Raw genomic sequence first — 19,849 nt, 5'->3', positions numbered from 1 at the left:
ATTCCTGAGCTATTATGCTAATTACTGTTCATCACTGATGTGTTTCATATATTAGTGATTCGTTTTGATTAAAGTCAGGTTGTTTTATTCTGTCCTACAAAAATTGTGTTTTAAAGATAAAAGATACAGAAAATGAGTAAAAGATACAGATATAGATATTGCAACTGAGACCCAATAATCAGCAACAGTTTTGCAATAGTTTGGAGGTTTTTGTATTTTCTTCTCAGAAACAATAAACCTCAAAGGTGGGCTAAAATGGATGAAGTTTGATCTATATTATTACATTTCAGACTGCAAGCATAATTTAGTGACACTCACACGAGACCATAAAGTTATATAATTTCAGACTAATGAACTAGCCTGTCAACCGCTGCAGAATGTGACAGGTAAGGGGGAGGTTTTTCTTACATATGAATGCAATGATATCTTATCTGACAGAGGGGTGGTTTCCTAATGTGATTTGGATGACTTATCCCTTTTATGAAAGACAATCCCATAATGCTGTGGAACCTAAGCATCTAATGGTCTAACTGTAGAGAAAACAAAGTATTCCTTTACAGGCTTAGATTTATCTTTTTTTTTCATTAATGCTATTTACAAAAAAGAGCAATGAGAGAAAACTCAAATTAATCTTCTGTAACTCTTTAGTTGATAAGCTACACAACCAAAGTATCAGAACTTTTGATCCACAATTGTCCTCATGACAAATGTTGGGGAGAAGGGGAGAATAAAAGCTGCCGTAATCACAAAAATGTTTTAAAATATGTGCAATTTGTATTTTTGTAAGATATAAATCAGGCATTGTGACACCCAAAGATCATAGTTCCCATAGAATGATAGCTTTTTATTGTTAAGCTGAAAATTGATAAAATTTGTTGCTTTAATTTTGTGAATATCTTTCTAATGTGATTAGATCAATCTCTATCTATCTATCTATCTATCTATCTATCTATCTATCTATCTATCTATCTATCTATCATCTTCTATCTATGCATGTATGCATGCTGCATATATGTGTGCCTTCTACTGTTCACCAAGAAATCCTGAATAGCTCACATAGAATAACAAAACATACAATATCATTATAAAAATATTGAGCAGGAATACACTGGACAGATTCAAGCAACATCCTGTCCAATGCTGGGGGAAGGAATCAGCTTTTTGAAACGTGCTGTAACCATCTGGATCTAGAGGAGTGCTACAAAGCAGGCATATTGACATGTTTCCTGGATTCCATAAAATGACATGTTATTTAAAGGGATCTTGAACATGCCAGCCTGGATCATTTTAATTTTAGCATAAAAGTTCTAAATCAACAATTTGGCAGTGATAAATCTATATAGGGTACTTTATAGTCTTCAAATTGAGTGTCTGGTGGATGATTTTGATGACTTTTGCCAATTTACTATGTAGCCTACCATGTTTTACCCTTTATGGGTAGTCCTTGACTTACAATTGTAATGGAGTCTAGAACTTCCATTGTTAGTCATTATGGTTCTAAATCAAGGTATTCAGGTGATCAAATCCTATTTTATGACTTTTTTTTGCAGTGATCATCGTGAATGCTACAGTTGTTAAGTGAAAGTGGTGGTCATCAAGCCAACGCTGTTAAGCAAATCAGTGTATTCCTATTGGCATTTTTTTTTTGACAGAAAATGACCCCAAAAACAGAAACCCTCAAAAAATGTAGTAAATCGTAGTTGCAACCAGCTGTAAAGATAAGCCAGTTGCCAAGGAGTATGTGTGCAACTGTCAGAATTCTGGATCCAAGTCATAAGTAGCTTTTGTGAGGTCCATTGTAACTTCAAATGATTGCTAAGCTACTGGTTGTTGAGCAAGGATGAACTATACATTTGATGTTAATCTTTGGTTTCCATGTTGAGGCGATTGATTCTTGTGTTTTAAACTTACTGTAAAGAGTCTAGAGCTGTGTCAGACTGTGGAGAGCCAGTTCTAGTCTAGATCCAGGCTAGAAACCAGGAGACTCTAAGTTTTAGTTCTTCCTTAGGCCTGAAAAACTGGCTGGATGACATTGGACCAATCACTTTCTATCAGACCAACTCACTTCAAAGGGTTATTTTTCTGGGGAAAATAAGAGGTGAAAGGAGTGTGAGATATGTTCACCACCTTGATTTTTTAATAAAAATAATAAAGGTGAGGTTAAAAAAATTTGAAAAAAAACCCACCAAGATATCCCAGAAAAACTCATTGTCCTCATACAAAACCTATACCTAGGACTGGAAGTTATTGTCTGGATAGAACATGCCAAAACAGACTGGCTTCAGACTGACAAAGGAGAGAGACTGTATACTTGTTCCTGATTTATTCAACCTATACGTTGAACATACAGTATATCAAGGAAGGGTGTGCTAAAATAAATGGATGGTAGTTTTCAAATCGGAGGAAAAGACATCAATAACTTGTTTTATGCTGATACCTAAAAATGAAAATGTACTGCATCTTCTAGTGATGAAAGTCAAAGAGTACAAAGAAAAAAATAGGATTAAGATTAAATATATAAAATACTAAGGTAGTGATAGCAGGTATAGTAGCTTGCCTTAGAATTAATAATGAAGATACTGAAATGTTACTTAGTTTCTGTCTTAGGTTCATCTATCAGCAGTAAAGGAATTAGCAGTCAAGAAATACATCATAAACCAACACTTAATAGGGTGGTAGCGAAGGCCTTGAAAAAGGTATTTAGATACTGCACTATGATACGTTTTTGCCTCAGAATCATGCAGGCAATGATTTTCCCCATAACATTGTATGAAAGCAGCCATTGGATTTTAAACAAGCAGGATAAAAAGACTTGACATTTCTGAATTTGGTGTTAGAAAAGACTCCTGTGAATATATAACAAAAATAAATCATCAAACAAATCCATGTAGACTTCTCACTCAAGGCAGAAATGGCCAAACTGAAGTTAAATATATATATTTTACTAATTATATAAATACTTAGCTCTATTGAAAAATTGGTAATGCTGGGAAGGGTAGCTGGAAAAATAAAAAGAGAACAACCAGCAACAAGGAGAATGGACTTGATGGCAGTGATGGGAAGTACTCAAGCCTTAGGGTCTATCTATGCTTTTGCTGAGAGTTGACACTGGCTCAATGGTACATAATCAAATAATTATAAATCACTTATTAAGTGTAAGAATGAGTGTAGTTGATACCGAGACTGAATGATGGACAATACTATTTGGATATATGCCTTCTAAGACAATTTGAGGTAGTCCACTTCTTCCACTGAGCGCTTAAGCAATCACATTCTGTATGCTTTGCAACATTTTTCTAAAACAGCTTTTTCCAACTTGAAAATTGCATTACTGACATATTGATTACAATTCACTTCATTGTAGCAACAATTAGAATTGTGCCGTTGAGAATATTTGCAGGAATTCAAACTGAAGATGACTTCACTTTAACAATAAGGGCTAAAGATTCTGAACAGCAGTGTTTCCTCATTCACACCATTTGTTTTCAATTGCTTAACAAAAATTGTACCATTGTGATTCCTCCGATATAATATTTCTAAGAAAGTTGCCCAGAATTGTGTAGTAAAAGTATCTCATAGTTATTGCACAAGAACTAGTAATGCACCCAAGTTAATGATTATGGAAATAATCACAAATATGTCTTCAAACAGTATCATACTTTAAACCATACCATTGCAAATTTCTTGAAAAAATGGGCCTAATGAATATATTAAATGCAGGTGTATAATAGTCAGAAAGCAACTATGAAAGGAAATGGTTTCAAATTGATTTTTCAACAGCCCCAAGTATGAATTCACTCATAATACCGTACATTACTGAGACTAGTATGTTTAATTCCAGCCTTCCCCAGAGGAGAGGAGAGGAGGCAGCTGGTTGAAAGACAAAAATAAATCTATTTATCATTGTAGAGAAGAATTCAGGCCTAAGATATTGTATACAGACAAAATAACTGACGGCTTTATGAAATCCATAGTCCATGGAGTACTATTCTGTAGGAAGAAATTGTTTTAAATGTTTTAATGACATTCTGTAGTTGCCCACAGAGGGCATACAATAGGTAAGCACAGGAGACCAAGTTATCACCAAAAGAGATAATCAAGGACTATAAAGAGAATTTATTATGGGGAAAAAAATACGATACAGAATTTCACTAGAAGCCTGGTATTTTGTCACTATATTTAGGCTGAAGTATCCTGAGTATACAATACATTGCATTTATATTCTAGTTGGTGGGATGTGGGTAACAGCATGTTTACTTGCAGGATAGTCATGAATTAGAGATCTTAGAAAGTATAGAATACTATATTTAAGATAAAATTAGGCTTTGGTTGAACTTTTGGCATATTAACCAAAATATTTCACTGAATATTGCTAATATTGCAGCGTGGAAATGGCTAAGACCAGTGACTTCACATATCTTATATGAAAACTCAGTTGATCAAAGACATAATATGTAGTGGGGTCAATATTCCTTTGTTGATGATCAGAATGTATGGAAAACGGTGATTTACATGTAAGCAGAATTAATGAACGAAGTAAAGAAAAAATATGAGCTTGTAGAACTGAAATAAAGGGAAAGGATATAGTAAATTTGAATGAAAACAATCTGATTCATTCAATGGAGTTGAGCAATACATGGAAGTGTAGGTATAAGCTTATTTATTTATGGTATTTTTATACTGCCCCAAAACTCTTTATTCTAGGAAGCTTAGATATGAGAGAGCTAACAGTCAGAAAATATGAATTGGTATTATCGTGGAATGGACTGTGCAACCTTGGGGCACAGGAGGAAGAACCACAGGCCAGGCAACTACAATGCAAAAGATATTTCAGTCTACAGAAGAAAAATGATTATGGACCCATCTCAGAAGGGACCCTCCCCTAATTTTCTGGAAGTTAAAAGTAAGAGAGGGGAGTGGTGCTTTCAGACTTGCAAGAGCCTGTTATTATAATCTTAAAATAAAAGTAGCTTAGTACACTTGGTTTGTGCCTCTTTTCTGGACTAACTTCAATGTTCAGAAGGGCTAAACTTCTATATTGTTCTGGGTGCATATGAAAAAAGAACTCCATTAGATTATGATAGTTGCATGTTATATTCCAATGATTAATGTCGATGAAAAAACCAGAGATGAGTTTTGGAAGAAAAGGCAAAATATTCTGAATAAATAATTCAACATTACAAGACTGTTGAGATAAAACTAGAATAAATGGTGATTAATGAATGTGGACAGAATACAAAGTGAATGACCAATAGAAAAATACATAAAACTGATTTTCTCATAGAGAGAAAAAGGATTAAATCTCAAAATAAAAGTGACAGAAGAAAAATGAGTAAGTAGAAATCTAACACCAAGAAAGTTGTGTTAGACTGAGTTAATGAGATCCCCCAAAAGAGAGAATTTTGAACAAAAGGAACTGCATGAAACAGTATATGGATAAATGAAAGCAAGGATTGCAAAAATAATGAGGTATTATGAATGGTATTTCCTTTCCTTTCTCTCTTTAATCTCTTTTGTTTGCAACTTTTTATTCTTTCTCTGAACTTTGTTTAATGTTGTTTACTCTAAAAGGGAATAGTATGATTGGTATGTGTATATGTATGTATATGTATATATGTAAAGTTGATTTGCAATGCACATTACAGAAATACTTTCAGGCAACTGAATAAAGGGGATCTGTAACTACTAAAGAAAAGTAGATATTAGTTGAGGTTAAAGTTGTTTAAATTCTGAACAACAATGGCATTGAACCTATACCCCTTAATAATTGGTAAAGTGGTATTACTAAAGTATTATTAAAGTTTGCAAAACATTTTGTAGTTGTCCTAGATTCAGGATAGTTTATCTCTAGATAAGTTTAATTTTCCTTTGTAGACAGAGAAGTTACACATGGAGAAGTGAGTCTGAAAGATAAATTAGAAGACTGTTTACTTTTCATTAAATGAAAATGTATCAAATAAATGTAATGCGAGTAACTTCAGGGAATGGCTCTTCAACTTTCTTTATCTGATCAAGTGGGGATTGAAAAATAAGGATCCCTAAAATTCAACAAAACAATCAGTGTTAAAATTTTCTTCCAAATTAGCCCTTAGCCTTGGGCTAAAATCTACAGTCTATGTGCATCATCTCTCAAGAACAGTCTTTGTTCCACATTAGACACAATTTGTAGTGCTTCCCTACATATATGGACCTTGGACTGGTAACAGTTTGGGGCATTTGCCTGGAAGCATCCATGATGGTTATTAAAAAAACACTTTAAAAATGCATATGATATTCTTGGCAGCTCCTCATCTGAAGAAGAGATCAAGGAAGCCCATAAAAGCCTTGTTAGAACCACAACTTTCAGGAAGAGAAGAATCTGGACCAAGAAACATTACAGGCAATGCAATAGGAATCTGTTATTCTTTGTCATTTTCTTAACACAGACAAAAAAATGAAATTGAAGGCTATGAGATAAAAGTCTGAGAATGCCATAAACAAAGATTTTGTAAGATTAGAGACTATGCCACAACACTATATCACTATTTTTCAAGAGCTGGAAACAAAAACATTCTTTATTAAGCTGGGCAGTGTAAACCCTATTGTGAATTTTCATACCATAAAATTCTCACCAGAATTTTCTGGCTTGGTCTTTCAGATCACTGAGTATTAGTTTCTATAATATTTTACTATGAAGATCAGACATGATTGCTTTCCTGGCTTTTGACCAATTGCTTTTGTCTTGGACAGACTACTGATTATTAGTTTGGAGATATAAACTGGAGACGTAATGTGTCAAAAGTGGGAGATTTGTTCACAGAGCAGAACTAATAATAGAGAAAATGCAGTAGTCTGTGAATATTACACAGTCAGTAGTAATGTACTTCATGCATCTTTTTAAAATGTATTTGCACATGTCAAAATACTACACCATACTTTTTAAATATTGACATTTTTCATTTTGATTTAATATGACTATGAGATTGTTGTATAACTACAAACATTTTCGAACTACTGAAAAATAATTCAAGGATTTCAATCAGAATAGAGCTGGAAGGGACCTTTGGTGGTCTTCTAGTCCAACCACTGCTCCAGCAACAGACCCTATACCATTTCAGACAAGTGACTGTCCAGTCTCTTCTTAAAAAACTCCAGTGATGAAGCACCTACAACTTCTGAAGGCAAGCTGTTCCACTGCTTAATTGTCCTCACTGTTGGGATGTTTTTCCTTTAATTCCAGGTTGCTTCTCTCCTTGATTAGTTTCCATCCATTGTTTCGTTTAAAGATAAATATACACATAATCTTTTTTGACTCATGATTTCATTTCTTTCTCAAGTAAAAGGAAGGATTCAATCTATTGATGTCATCATTATCATCATCATCCAACCTATCTTAGTAAACTGTGGCTGTTTCACGAGATTATACTCTAACATATGAAACAGACACGAAATTTAACCATTTCAAACAAAAACAATAGAAAAAAGTGTAAACAACAATGGGATCAACATGCAGATATAAAACAAAAATATTAATTAAGTCATTTATTCTTGAATAAAATTATACAAATTAACTCATTTAAGCCAATTCTATGATGAAAGCCTCTCAGAATCACTGTATGAGACAGCATACAATGGAATGTTCATAAACAGTATTTTAAAAAGTCACGAGTGGCTGTTGGAAGGAGAAAGGCTATCCATCCAAGCAAATACAAAAATTATTAAGTAGCACTTCTGGATTCTGTGCTTTTATAAGTAAGCAAGTTGGGTTAAGAAAAAACTATAACTGTTTGCTCTTATATTGTGAAAGAACCAGAAGCAACTAATAAGAGCAAAACTCTTTAAAAAGGAGGGAAGAAAAGATAGGAATAAAGAACTCTGGTTCCAAAATATAAAAAAATTCCAGTACACCTAAGAAAAAGTAATGAAATAAAATAATTCCTAACACACACTTTTAAAAATTCTCATTATTTTGTTCCGTTTATTGTTTGTTTCAACCTATGTCTACTCTCAGCACAAGTATTGACCCATATTACCTGGTCAAAAGACAAATTTAGCTGACTCACCTTGCTTTGTGTGGAGCACATGATGCAATCACATTCAAAACAATACTGACGCTTCAGGTTCTGCTGGCGTTCAGGAGTGGGCATTACAGTTTCAGTATAACTGATGGTGAGCTGCATGTGACAAAGACCAGAAAGACTTATATTTTGACAAAGAATGCATATAAAACTTATGCAGCCATTTGAATACAAAAAGAAAAAAAAAAGGATTCCAAGATTAAAATACTGGATAATCATCTAAGAGGGACAGCTGAACATTTTTTCAACATTACATTAGAAAATAGGTAATCATTTTAAACCATAAATTTATATGGACATAATCGATAATTCTATATTGAAGCAAATTTCCAGTGAACACTATAGAGTCAGGGAGAATTACTGGACTTCAACTCAGATATTAGAAGGTGACTTTCTTTGTGATACAAAGAAAAATCAAGCGTGTTCAGTGGGGCAAGTGTCTAATAAGAACCACTTCCTTTCGACTAACCATCATGTTTAACCTCAAGCTGTGATAAAGGTTAACAAAAGGTTGTGCACATTTAGTTGTGAATAACATTGTAGAATTCTGAAAAATGCAAAATTTAGAGTACATGTAAGTATGTATGTATTCCGATTATTATTTACATTTGATAAGTGCCAGTGCAAAATAAATGTATTCACCATCTTTCCCAAAAGATAATTAAACACAGATTCCTGAGATTTGGACACAACACTAAACTCTGGGTGGGTAAAAATGCTTTTAGACATTATTGTTATACTGTAGGAGAATACCCCAGTCTTATTTACCTAATGATAAACTACAGTCCTACACTTAGTCCTACATTTAGACAAGTGTAAAGTTCTACATTTAGGCAAGAAAAAACAAAAGTACACATATAGACTGGGTGAAAACAGGCTTAATAGCAATAACTGTGAGAGGGATCTTGGAGTCTTAGTGGACAACCAGCTAAATATGAGCCAGCAGTGTGCAGCAGCAGCCAAAAAAGCTAATGCAATCCTAAATTGCATTAACACAGGGATAAATCAAGATCAAGTGAGGTACTAATACCACTCTATAAAGTCTTAGTAAGGCCACACCTAGAGTACTGCATCCGGTTTTGGTCACCACACTATAAAAAAGTTGTTGAGACTCTACAACAAGTACAGAGAAGAGCAACCAGGATGATTAGGGGACTGGAGACTAAAACATATAAAGAATGGTTACAGGAACTGGGCACGGCTAGTCTAGTGAAGAGAAGGTCCTGGGGAGACATGATAGCAAGGTTCCAATATTTGAGGGGCTGCCACAGAGAGGAAGGGGTCAAACTACTTTCTAAAGCAAGAATAATGGATGGAAATTGAACAAGGAGAGATTTAACCTGGAAATAAAGAGAAACTTTCTGACAATGAGAACAATCAACCAATGGAACAGCTTGCCCTCGGATATTGTGGGAGTGCCATCACTTGAGATTTTCAAGAAGAGATTGGAATGCCATTTGTCAGAAATGGTGTAGGGTCTCCCACTTGGGCGGGGGATTGGAGTACATGTCCTACAAGGTCCTTCCAATTCTGATTACCTGTTATCTGTTACAGGTTAGTTTTATATTCAAATGAACTCAGAGATGAAAAATTACATTTTATGTCAATAATATCTCATTCCATTAATGTGTTCCAATTCTTTAATGATTTATTTATTGGTTTAAATGATTTACAGCGCTGCCCATCTCACAACAGTGTGGTGCAAGGTTTAAATAAGTACAATGTTTGAATGAAACTTTACCTAACATAAGTGATTTGTGACTACCGATCATAACACTGTAGGTCAGAATGGGGTGGCAACAATCCCCATGAGCTACTGGGGCTACATATTGGGCATGGTATAGCTACTACTGAGTACAGCCAGAGGTAAAATGATCATTTTTCTCCCTTTCTCCAAAGTACCTTCTTTATATTTACCATTCTTTATTCGATTAGTTGTTGATGGCAAAATAGATTACTTGGCGGGTGGAGGTTCGTACTTCGAGCTTGTGGCTAGTTTTCCGAACATTTCATTACCAGGTTAGGCAGGGGTGGGATTCAACATTTTTAACAACCGATTCTGTGGGCGTGGCTTAGGTGGTGGGTGTGGCTTGGTGGTCATGTGACTGGGTGGACGTGGCTTGGTGATCATGTTATTGGCTGGGCGTGGCCAACTCAATATCACTCACATTGAGGCACGCATCTCCTCGCCTGGCCTCTCATGACTGTGGGGAATGCTGCAACAGTCGTAAGTATGAAAAATGGTCATAAGTCACTTTTTTCAGTGCCACTGTAACTTTGAATGGTCACTCCACACAAGGAAAGTACTAGCAAAGGAGAGAAAAAAAACTCCAGAGAAGTTCCTGAGACGGGAAGTCTAGTCCTGCCAAGAATGTAATTTATTTATTTATTTATTTGATTTGTCAATTGCTTACAAGATAATAGGTATAAGTATGTACATAGTTATGAACACATGAAATGGGTACATATAAGAAAAGTAAAAGAAACAATAGGACAGGGACGGTAGACACGTTGGTGCGCTTATGCACACCCCCTACAGACCTCTTAGGAAAGGGGTGAGGTCAATAGTAGACAGTCTAAGGTTAAAGTTTTTGGGGTTTGGGGAAGAAACCACAGAGTCAGGTAGAATATTCCAGACATTGACCACACTGTTGCTGAAGTCGTATTTCCTGCAATCAAGTTTGATGCAGTTAACCTTGAGTTTGTATCTATTGTGTGCTCTTGTGTTGTTATGGTTGAAGCTGAAGTATTCATTGACAGGTAAGTCATTGCATTGTATGATTTTATATACCATACTTAGATCAGACCGAAGACGGTGGTCTGATAATAAGGGTTAATGGAGAGGCAGTTTCTGTAAGCAACACCAGAATGTTTCCTTCCTGCCTTCCTTACAGGATTAGGCCAGTAATTTCTTCTAACAAACGGTTCTCCGAACTGCTTAGAATGTTAACAACCGGTTCTAGCGAATAGGTGCGAATTGGTAGAATCCTACCCCTGAGGTTAGGTAACATCTTCAGCTGAGTTTAGGGGATTATTAAATCCCCTATAGATTGCTTTTGGCAGAGGACTGAATATATTATGAGAAAAATCTTTTCTAATTAGGCTGAAGACCAAATGTTTCTGAGTCACAGCTTGCCCTCTCTGTTATAGGCAAATCCTGATTAAAGTTGTTGATTGTGTGCTTACAGTTTAGGAAACCAACTACTATCATACTTCATAAATATTTCTATTGTGAGGGCCACTCCTTGAGAAGACCAGGAATTTGAAAGTTTATTTCCAGTGCTAATATGATTCAATTTTATAAAATATAAGGCTCCCAGGGTCTGCTTTAGGTCTTATGGTTGTTTTTTTTAATGATGACACTTTTCTTGCTAAAAAAGAGTTAATCATAAGTGGTTTGGTAGTGAACTTCTTGTATGAGGCTGTCAGTTCTGATGACTCAGAGGGACTATTCATTTAAAGGTATGAAATGTGACAAGGTTTATTTAATAGGTTTTAATTCTATGCTGTTAGCTTTTAAATTCTCAAGCTTTACAGTATAATCTAATTATTTTTAGCTCTATATATGAACAGTATAAGCTAAAAATGCCAATATTTCTCTACCTGCTACAGGAACTGTAATCCAGTACAAGAGATTCCAATAAGCTGCTTTCTAAAACAAACAGAACTATAGAACTATAAAATCAGCAAAAATTACCTGTAAATTTGATCCTATCTCCAAGTAACCAATGTTTTCTGTCCCTACATTATATTCTTTGCCTCTTTTCCCTCTTGACAAAACTAACACTGGAGAGGAATAGAGAAAAAAAAGCGAGGGGAAAAAAGAAGTAGTTTTATGCTGCTGCTGGACTAATGTGGTATAATTGTTTTGGTGTTATTTGGATTAGATTTGAAGCTCAAGGAGTTTAACTAGAAACAGGCTGTCAGACAACCACACACACAAACACACACAGAGGGAGAGAAATTCACACAGGCACCATATTCTATTTTGTTCATAAATTCAAATAATTCAATATGGCCATCTTAAAAAAAAGAAAAAGAAAATGGTGTGAAGAATTCTCTGGCAAAAACACAAATCATTCAGAAGGGTAATTCTTTTTAAATAAAACGTAGGAGAAAACAACTTTTGCCTCATTCGTTCCTTGCAGGAAAGGTTTACTGCTTCAACATGGCTTTAGTCTGACAAATGCTTACAGTCGCACTGATTTACTGTATGTCGAATTCCACCTACATGTAGTTTTTCTTTGGTTTTGTTTATAAGCAGCACTGCAATGATGAGGAGACCATACTATTCGAAGAAAAGATTTATTTTGTTATGTTCTTTCTGAAAGCTATGAAATAGAAATAACATCAATATATTATTAAGATATTCAATCTTCAGATTACTGGGATGGAAGAAGCAACAAATTAATTACCTCTTCTCCCAACTGCATTTCTCGGATAGACCGAAGGTGGAGTTGAGGACCCTCAAAGATGACCACACAATTAGGATCACAACTGTTGTTCAGCAAGGACATGCTAATGAAGAAAAACAAAATCCAGATTTGAAATAGATATACAGGAAAGTATTTTCTACAAATCTGTCTAGCTTAGTATCTCCCAGGTTGATACTAGAAATTGCATAGGGAGGGACTCAAAGATTAATTGATTTATGAGGTTGCCCACCATTCCTTAACCCACATCAGATTTGTAGCTTGGTAGTACAACTCCCAATTAGGCAAACCAAATCCTCCTCTAATTCTAGCATCTTGCAAAAGTTTTAACTTTATTCTCGCTTTCTTACCTTGCCATATATATTTCAACACAATTTTATTTAAATCTTCAAAGTAGTCTTTTCCAAGCTTAATTGGAATTGTTTGAAACAAATATAAAATTCTGGGTAATATATTCATCTTGATTGTTGAAATTTTCCCTATTAGTGATAGTTGTAAATTTTCCCATTTTGCCAAATCTAGCGCTATCTGCTGTTTAAGTTTGATATAATTATTTTCTTTTAATGTACTACATCTTCCTGTCAAATATATCCCCAAGTACTTAATCTTATTTGTGACCTGAATTTTCAATAGGTCTGCCAGTTCTTCCTTTTGTCTTAATAGCATATTCTTTGTCAAGATCTTTGTCTTATCTGTATTTATTTTCAAGCCAGCCACCTTTCCATATGTCTCTATCTTTTCTATCAATTTTGATGCTGTTTCTAAAGGGTCTTCTAAGATGAAAACCAGATCATCTGCAAATACTTGCAGCTTAAATTCTTCCTTTTTGATTTTCATTCCTTTTATATTCTTTTCATCTCTAATATTTCTGTTTAGCACTTCCAAAGTTAACACAAACAACAAAGGTGATAGCGGGCACCCTTGTCTTGTTCCTTTTCTTATATTAATAGAGTCTGTCAGTTCTCCCTCTATCATTACCTTTGCTGTTTGCTTATAGTATGTAGCTTCTATTGCTTGAATAAATTTTCTAGCAAAACCCATCTGTTCCAACAATAATAACATGAATCGCCAATTCACATTATCAAATGCCTTCTGTGCATCTAGAAATATCAGAGCCATTTGTTTTTCAGGATGTGCCTCGTAGTATTCTAAGGTGTCCAAGATTATTCTCATATTGTCTTTAATTTGTCTCTTTGGCAGAAATCCATTTTGATCAGGATGGATAAAATTATTTAAATATTTTTTAAGTCTTTCTGCCAATATTGAAGCAAAGATTTTATAATCTGTATTTAGTAGAGAAATGGGTCTATAGTTCTTAATTTGTAATGGGTCGGCCTCCTCTTTTGGAATAAGTGTAATATAGGCTTCTGACCATGATTTAGGTATCTTTTTCTTTAACATAACTTCATTCATAACTTCTAGCAATGGAAGATTTAACGATTCTTGTAATGTTTTGTAAAATTCTGTCGGAAGTCCATCTGGGCCTGGTGCCTTTCCATTATTTTGCTTCTTGAGTGCTTCTGTTAACTCCATCATCATTATATTGCTTTCTAACATTTTTTCAGTCTCTTTAGGTATCTGAGGTAAATTAGCATTCTGTAAGTACTGTTTAAAAATCTAAACCTTAATCCAATTGTGAAGTAACCAATTATAGTTCAAAATAAAAATAGTAGAAAAAAGAAGCCCAATAATAATAATTTTAAAAAAAGAAAAAGGAAGGGAGGACAAAATTTCTTCAGGTTCTTGTATACCTTAATCCAATCAATAGTTAGATGAAAAAAAGGCTTAAGAAAAAAAAGGAAAAGGAAAAATTCTTCAGGTTCTTCAACACCTTAATCCAATTGAAAGGTCTCAAATAGAAAAAAGTACATAAGAATAAACCAGAAAGGTAGATGAAAAGACAAAAATACCAGGAAAGAAAAAAAAAAGGCTTTTAAGGCTTTCCCTTTAAAATAAAAAGCAAATGTAGAGATTGGACTTCCAAAGAAAAAAAGAAAAACAAAGACAAGCTCCAACAAAGCCAAAAACCCATAGAGTTATTACAAAAAAAAAGATAAAAAGAAATACAATAAAGCTGGTGAGGAGGGATAGCACAATTTAGCAAAAGTAAGAAGGGCACACTGCACTTTGTTTAATTATCCAAGGCTCTTATTATAGCTTTCTTCTCCAAAAACTTATCACCTTTTTCCCCCCTAAGTTTCAACACCAGACTCCAGCTGTTGATAGAAACCCAGAAGAGCACCTGCAATAATAGTCTTCCATGCTCTTCCCTCTATCTTATCAAATAGCAATGTCCTCATTGTCTCACCAAACTGGCACACTCCCTCTTTCTGTTCTCTTCCGTTTCGGAGCTGTCCCAACTTCAGCAGCTTTAATGGCTGCCTGTTTGCTGCTGGCAAGAAGAGCTTCTCCCGGATCTACCAGGGACTTTGCGGTATCCCTGGGATCGACAGTATGCGCTCTTCACTTTCACCGTCTCTTTCGAACGGTTTAGATCTGATAGGACCGTCCAGGAGCAAAGATATCAGAAGCGATCTCAGACCTCCAAGATCGCATGCCGTATCGTTGCGACACCAACTCCACCCTCCAGAATTGAACATGATTGAACAGAAAGAAACAAACTATTGTAGAAGAAAGAGGCAACTGAAAGTCAAAATCAAAGGAAAGTGTATAGATTTGATTGCGTTTCCAAAATTTGCCATGAATTTTTAATTTCCAATATAAAGGAAGAAAATGTTAAATATGTGGGAAGCAATTTTATTAATTGTATTAATATCATTAAATTAGAGATTTTAGACTGCAACCTGATCATGCCAGTCAGGGGCAACCTGGGGCAATCTCTGGTGAAAAGCTTTTCTCATTCACTGTCAGAATAGTCAGATGGTAATATAAAACCCAAATCATCCAAAGTGGCAAGAACAAAATGAAGGTTGGTGTTTTCACTGGGTTGACCAACTTTTGCTCTAGTGGTCATTTTCTATCTTGGTCTCAGCCTCAGCCCTCTTGTGCTCAGGATTTGCACACGTCTTTCATGCAATTCTGCTACATTTGACATAAGGAATCTAGTCTCAACATTATCATATCCCTATTTCCACTACATGCTGTGAATTCAGAGACTTTAGTGCCATATATTCAGTTTGATATGAGTTAAATTTCTTAATGTATTTGTAGAACCTGACATTTCAGCTGCCAAGCTGCAGAGAAAGAGAGAGAGAGGGAGGGAGGGAGGGAGGGAAAGGGAGGGAGGAGAGGGAGGGAGGGAGGAGAGGGAGAGAGAGAGGGAGGAGGGAGAAGGAGAGAGAGAGAGAGAGAGAGAGAGAGAGAGAGAGAACCACAAAAGTAATGCTTGTCCACTGTACCTGGGATAAAGTCCAACACCAACATCCTGCATTTCTCCATTGCTTATGCTGAAACAGTTACTGGTCACCTGTAAAAACAAGATTAAAGTCTATGATTAGGATTATTAGAATAATTTAGAAATGTCTTAACCTAATGAAAGCATTGTTTAAAAAGAAAGCAGCTAAGACAAAAGCCAAATAACCAGAATATTTATCCCTAATATAAATAACACCCTTTCATATTAAAATATATAAAGCAGAGACATGGCTTTTATCACAAACCAGTTAGAAACAGAAATGCTAGTGTCTTCAATGAGATGCTGAAAATTAATTTATTTTAATGTAAAAAGTACACAAATACTTTCAGTCTATGGATGCTTGCAAAATTATATTAATCATAAATTAAAATAGAAACATACAGTGTAAAACGTTCAGTGTAATTGCAAGTGCTTTGGCAGCGGAGTTAATTTAAGTGGATATGTGTATACATACACACATATATACATATATACAAACACCCTCTGTTTCTTCTTAAATTACATTAATTAGTATGTCACTAGTTTAACCCATTCAGACAATCCCTATCATTTAGAAAAGATATATATCTTAATTACTGTATGTTTTTTCTACTGCTATTGGAAACATAACTCCAGACAAGACTTGTGAGCTCTACTTTTTCATTTTAAGCAGCAAAAATATTGGTTACAAAAATATTGACTTTGCTGTTCAGAACACAAATGAACAGCTGTTTGCAGATGGGAGAAAAAAAATTCATTTTTTCTGCAATTCCAAAGAAACCCAGAAGGAGAGATGAAAAAATACACCTTCATTTCCTCAAAATCATTATTATACATAAGTAGATAAAATGCTTCAGGCTAGCATGGAGTGATTGACAGAAGCAGAATATGCCAGGGAGCCTTGAGGGAAGTACTGTAGTAGTTGTTTGAATGCTGTTGATGGCCTAGTCACCCTTTAAACTAGCCTGCTACACATAGATACACCCAATGATACTGTCAGCAGAGTTAAGTAGGATTGAACCAGCACACAGCACACAGACTCTACTCTCAGACTATCTGCAACAGGGTTGGTCTACTCCACAGCTGAATACTGCGCCCCTGTTTGGTTTAATAGCTGCCACACTAGCAAGATTGATACTAGACTAAATGATACAATGAGGATCATAAGCAGTTGCATACAATCTACTCCTACTTGCTGGCTCCCCATCTTGAGCCACATAGCACCAGCAGGGAGTACAACAAAATTATGAGAAACCCACTTCTTTCTGTGCATGCTGATCTTCCTCATCTATCAATTGGCAGGCTTAAATCCAGGAAGCCTTCTCTGGCACTTGCTCAACAGCTGTCTAACAACTTTGACATCAACACACAGTGGAAAGCCAAATGGGTGCTGAATGCCCAGATACAGGCAGTTATATAGATCAGCGGTCGCCAACCGGTGGGCCATGAGAAAATTTTGGTGGGTCGCAGAGAAATCTCACCCCCAGAGCACCCCCACAAAGCAATTAATCCAGGCTGCACAGAAACAGAAGGCTGCGCCGCCCACATGGCCCGCGGGAACCCTCCCTGCCCACTCACTCCTTACCTGGTAAACTTGCCTGCTAAATTGCTATTTTTCCTTTTTCCAACCATCATCTGTTCTGCTGTGCAGGGAGATTTAGATTAGCTAGGAAGCAGGAAATGGTTGGATTTCTTGCTTTCTACCTAGTCTTTAGATCTTTGGCTCCAATTTTAAGTGTACAGCCAAACCTCCCTTAGGACTGAAGGTTTTCTTGCAAGCAAATTCAGTGCAGACTCATGGCAAGCAAATTTGAGAGACTGAGCTAGCCGATGGCAGATAGATAGATCACTGACTGATTCTGTGAGCAATTCAATCTGCCTGCTTTGCCTGATTTGGGGTAAAAGTTGCTCTTTTTTAAATAAAAAATTCAATATTTTCACACATGGTATGTGTCGTGAGTTAATTTTGTGAGTTTGCTTGCAAGCAAATTTTATGTGACAGACTGAGCTAGCCAATGGCAGATAGATAGATTTCGGAATGAATCTGTGATTCCGTGAGTAACTCAATCTGCCTGCCTGCTTTGCCTGATTTTGGGTAAAAGTTGCTCTTTTTTTAAATAAAAAATTCAATATTTATATAAATATTTATAATATTTACATACAAGCCATGCCCAGCCAGTCACATGACCACCAAGCCACACCCACAAATTAGGCTACACCCACAGAACCAGTTAGTGGTCCCTGGGATCTAAAATTATGAGTTTGGTGGTCCCTGAGGTCCAAAAGGTTGGCGACCCCTGATATAGATGATCCTACACAAAAGGCACCAGGTTTTGACCTTCCTCACCAGCATTGGTCAACTCTGAACAGGATCCATACCCAACATGGTGTCTGCCAGGACACATCGTTTAAGTGGGGTCTTGTCTCTACCCCTCAGTGTGACTGTGGTGCTCCTTGACAAAATATTCATCACATTATGTCCAAATGTCCATCAAAAGTTTACACTGGCCCAATGTCTGTTTTTTTCAACATAGATCCCCCTGTCCTTGAATGGCTGGGTGGACTGGACATTAACATTTGAACTACTATAAGTCCATGTATTTGCCATATGCTAAATAAATAAAAGCACACAGTAGCATGGTAGGAATCAAAAGTTTGTCACTTATCTTGGGGGAAAAACACATTGTTCTGATGCTACTCTGGCAGAAAGAGAAGGCAAGTAAACATTTGGAAATACTGTAACCATCATCTGCTTAGTCCTTATGGTAGAAGACGAGATTGACCTCATAGAGGAAGATTGTTCCTTGTGCTCAGAATGGCACTATGGTAAATTTGATGCACTGAGGTGAATCCCTATATGCTGTTGCCCAGAAGGAAAATGGGAGAATAAAATGTCAGTTCTTGCTATGACCAATCCTTTACACAGAAAAGCACGGAGGTGGCAGTGTTAAGTCACTGAGCAGAGGGTGCTGCCTGCTTTCTCTTTTTCTACAGCCTAGTTTCCTTTTAACAGTAAGAGAAATGAAAAGAGGATGATTGTCTCCTGTGTGCATGCCTCTTTGTTTTTCTGAAAGGAGGTCACTTGCAGAGAGAAAAATAAAACTCAAGGAAGCATGGCAATGCTGGAAGGCTCCACTCTCTCTGCATCTAATTTCTCTAGAGAATGTTGTGGGAAGAATTGTGCCTGGCCAACCAAGAAGCTGTGGGAAGCTTTAGCTTCTGTTTACTGGGAAGTACAGAGAATAACATAGAATAACAGGCTTGGAAGGGACCTTGGACATTTTCTAGTCCAATCCCCATGCTCAAGCAGGAGACTCTTGCCATTCCAAACAAATGGCTGTCCAATCTGTTGTTGAAAACCTCCAGTGATGAAGCATCCACAACTTCTAGAGACCAGTTGTTCCATTATTTGTTTTTAGTGTCAGGCAATCTCCTTAATTCTAGGTTAGATCTCTCTTTAATGATCTTCTACTTGTTACTTCTTGTCCTACCCCCTCGGGTGCTTTGGAGGCTCTGTGACAGCCTCTGAAATACTGGAACACAGCTATCATATCACTCCTAATTCTTCTCTTTGATAGGCAAGACATCCCTAGTTTCCTTAATTGTTTATCATACAGTTTAGTCTCCAGACTCCTTATCATTTTTGTTGCTCTTCTCTGCACTTTTTCTAGGAACTCAGCATCTTTTTTTTTGTACTGTGGCAACCAGAACTTAACACAGTATTCCAAGTGTGGCCTCATTGGTATACTATTACTTTTCATGATATTGATGCTCCCTAGGATTGCCTTGGCTTTTTTGGAAGCTGCAGTAGACTGCTGATTCATATTTAGTGGTGGTCCACCAAGACATCTAGATTCCTTTCAGTACTGTGGTACCCTATTCTATATCGGTACATTTGATTTTACTTGCCTAGGTGCAGGAGCTTACTTTTCTCACCACCGAACTGCATCTTGTTGGATAGAGCCCAATAATAAAGTCTGTCAAGATCTTTCTGAATCTCCAGT

General features: G+C 36.1%; 1 protein-coding gene across 1 annotated transcript in view; it reads right to left on the bottom strand.

The window, feature by feature from the left end:
- SMYD3 (SET and MYND domain containing 3) overlaps positions 1-19,849 on the bottom strand; it is a 330,452-nt gene that overhangs the window by 53,396 nt on the left and 257,207 nt on the right. Inside the window, exons 6-8 of the mRNA XM_026695442.2 lie at positions 15,850-15,917; positions 12,473-12,575; positions 8,043-8,153 (exon numbers count right to left, since the gene is read on the bottom strand). Of these exons, the coding sequence (XP_026551227.2) occupies positions 8,043-8,153; positions 12,473-12,575; positions 15,850-15,917 (282 nt within the window). The remainder of the gene's footprint in view (positions 1-8,042; positions 8,154-12,472; positions 12,576-15,849; positions 15,918-19,849) is intronic.

The sequence above is a fragment of the Pseudonaja textilis genome, chromosome 1, assembly GCF_049901715.1.
Source record: "Pseudonaja textilis isolate UNSWEBS1 chromosome 1, rPseTex1.2, whole genome shotgun sequence".
NCBI lineage: Eukaryota > Metazoa > Chordata > Lepidosauria > Squamata > Elapidae > Pseudonaja > Pseudonaja textilis.
The sequence above is the reverse complement of the archived record's forward strand: the minus strand, read 5'-3'. Positions and strand labels throughout refer to the sequence as shown.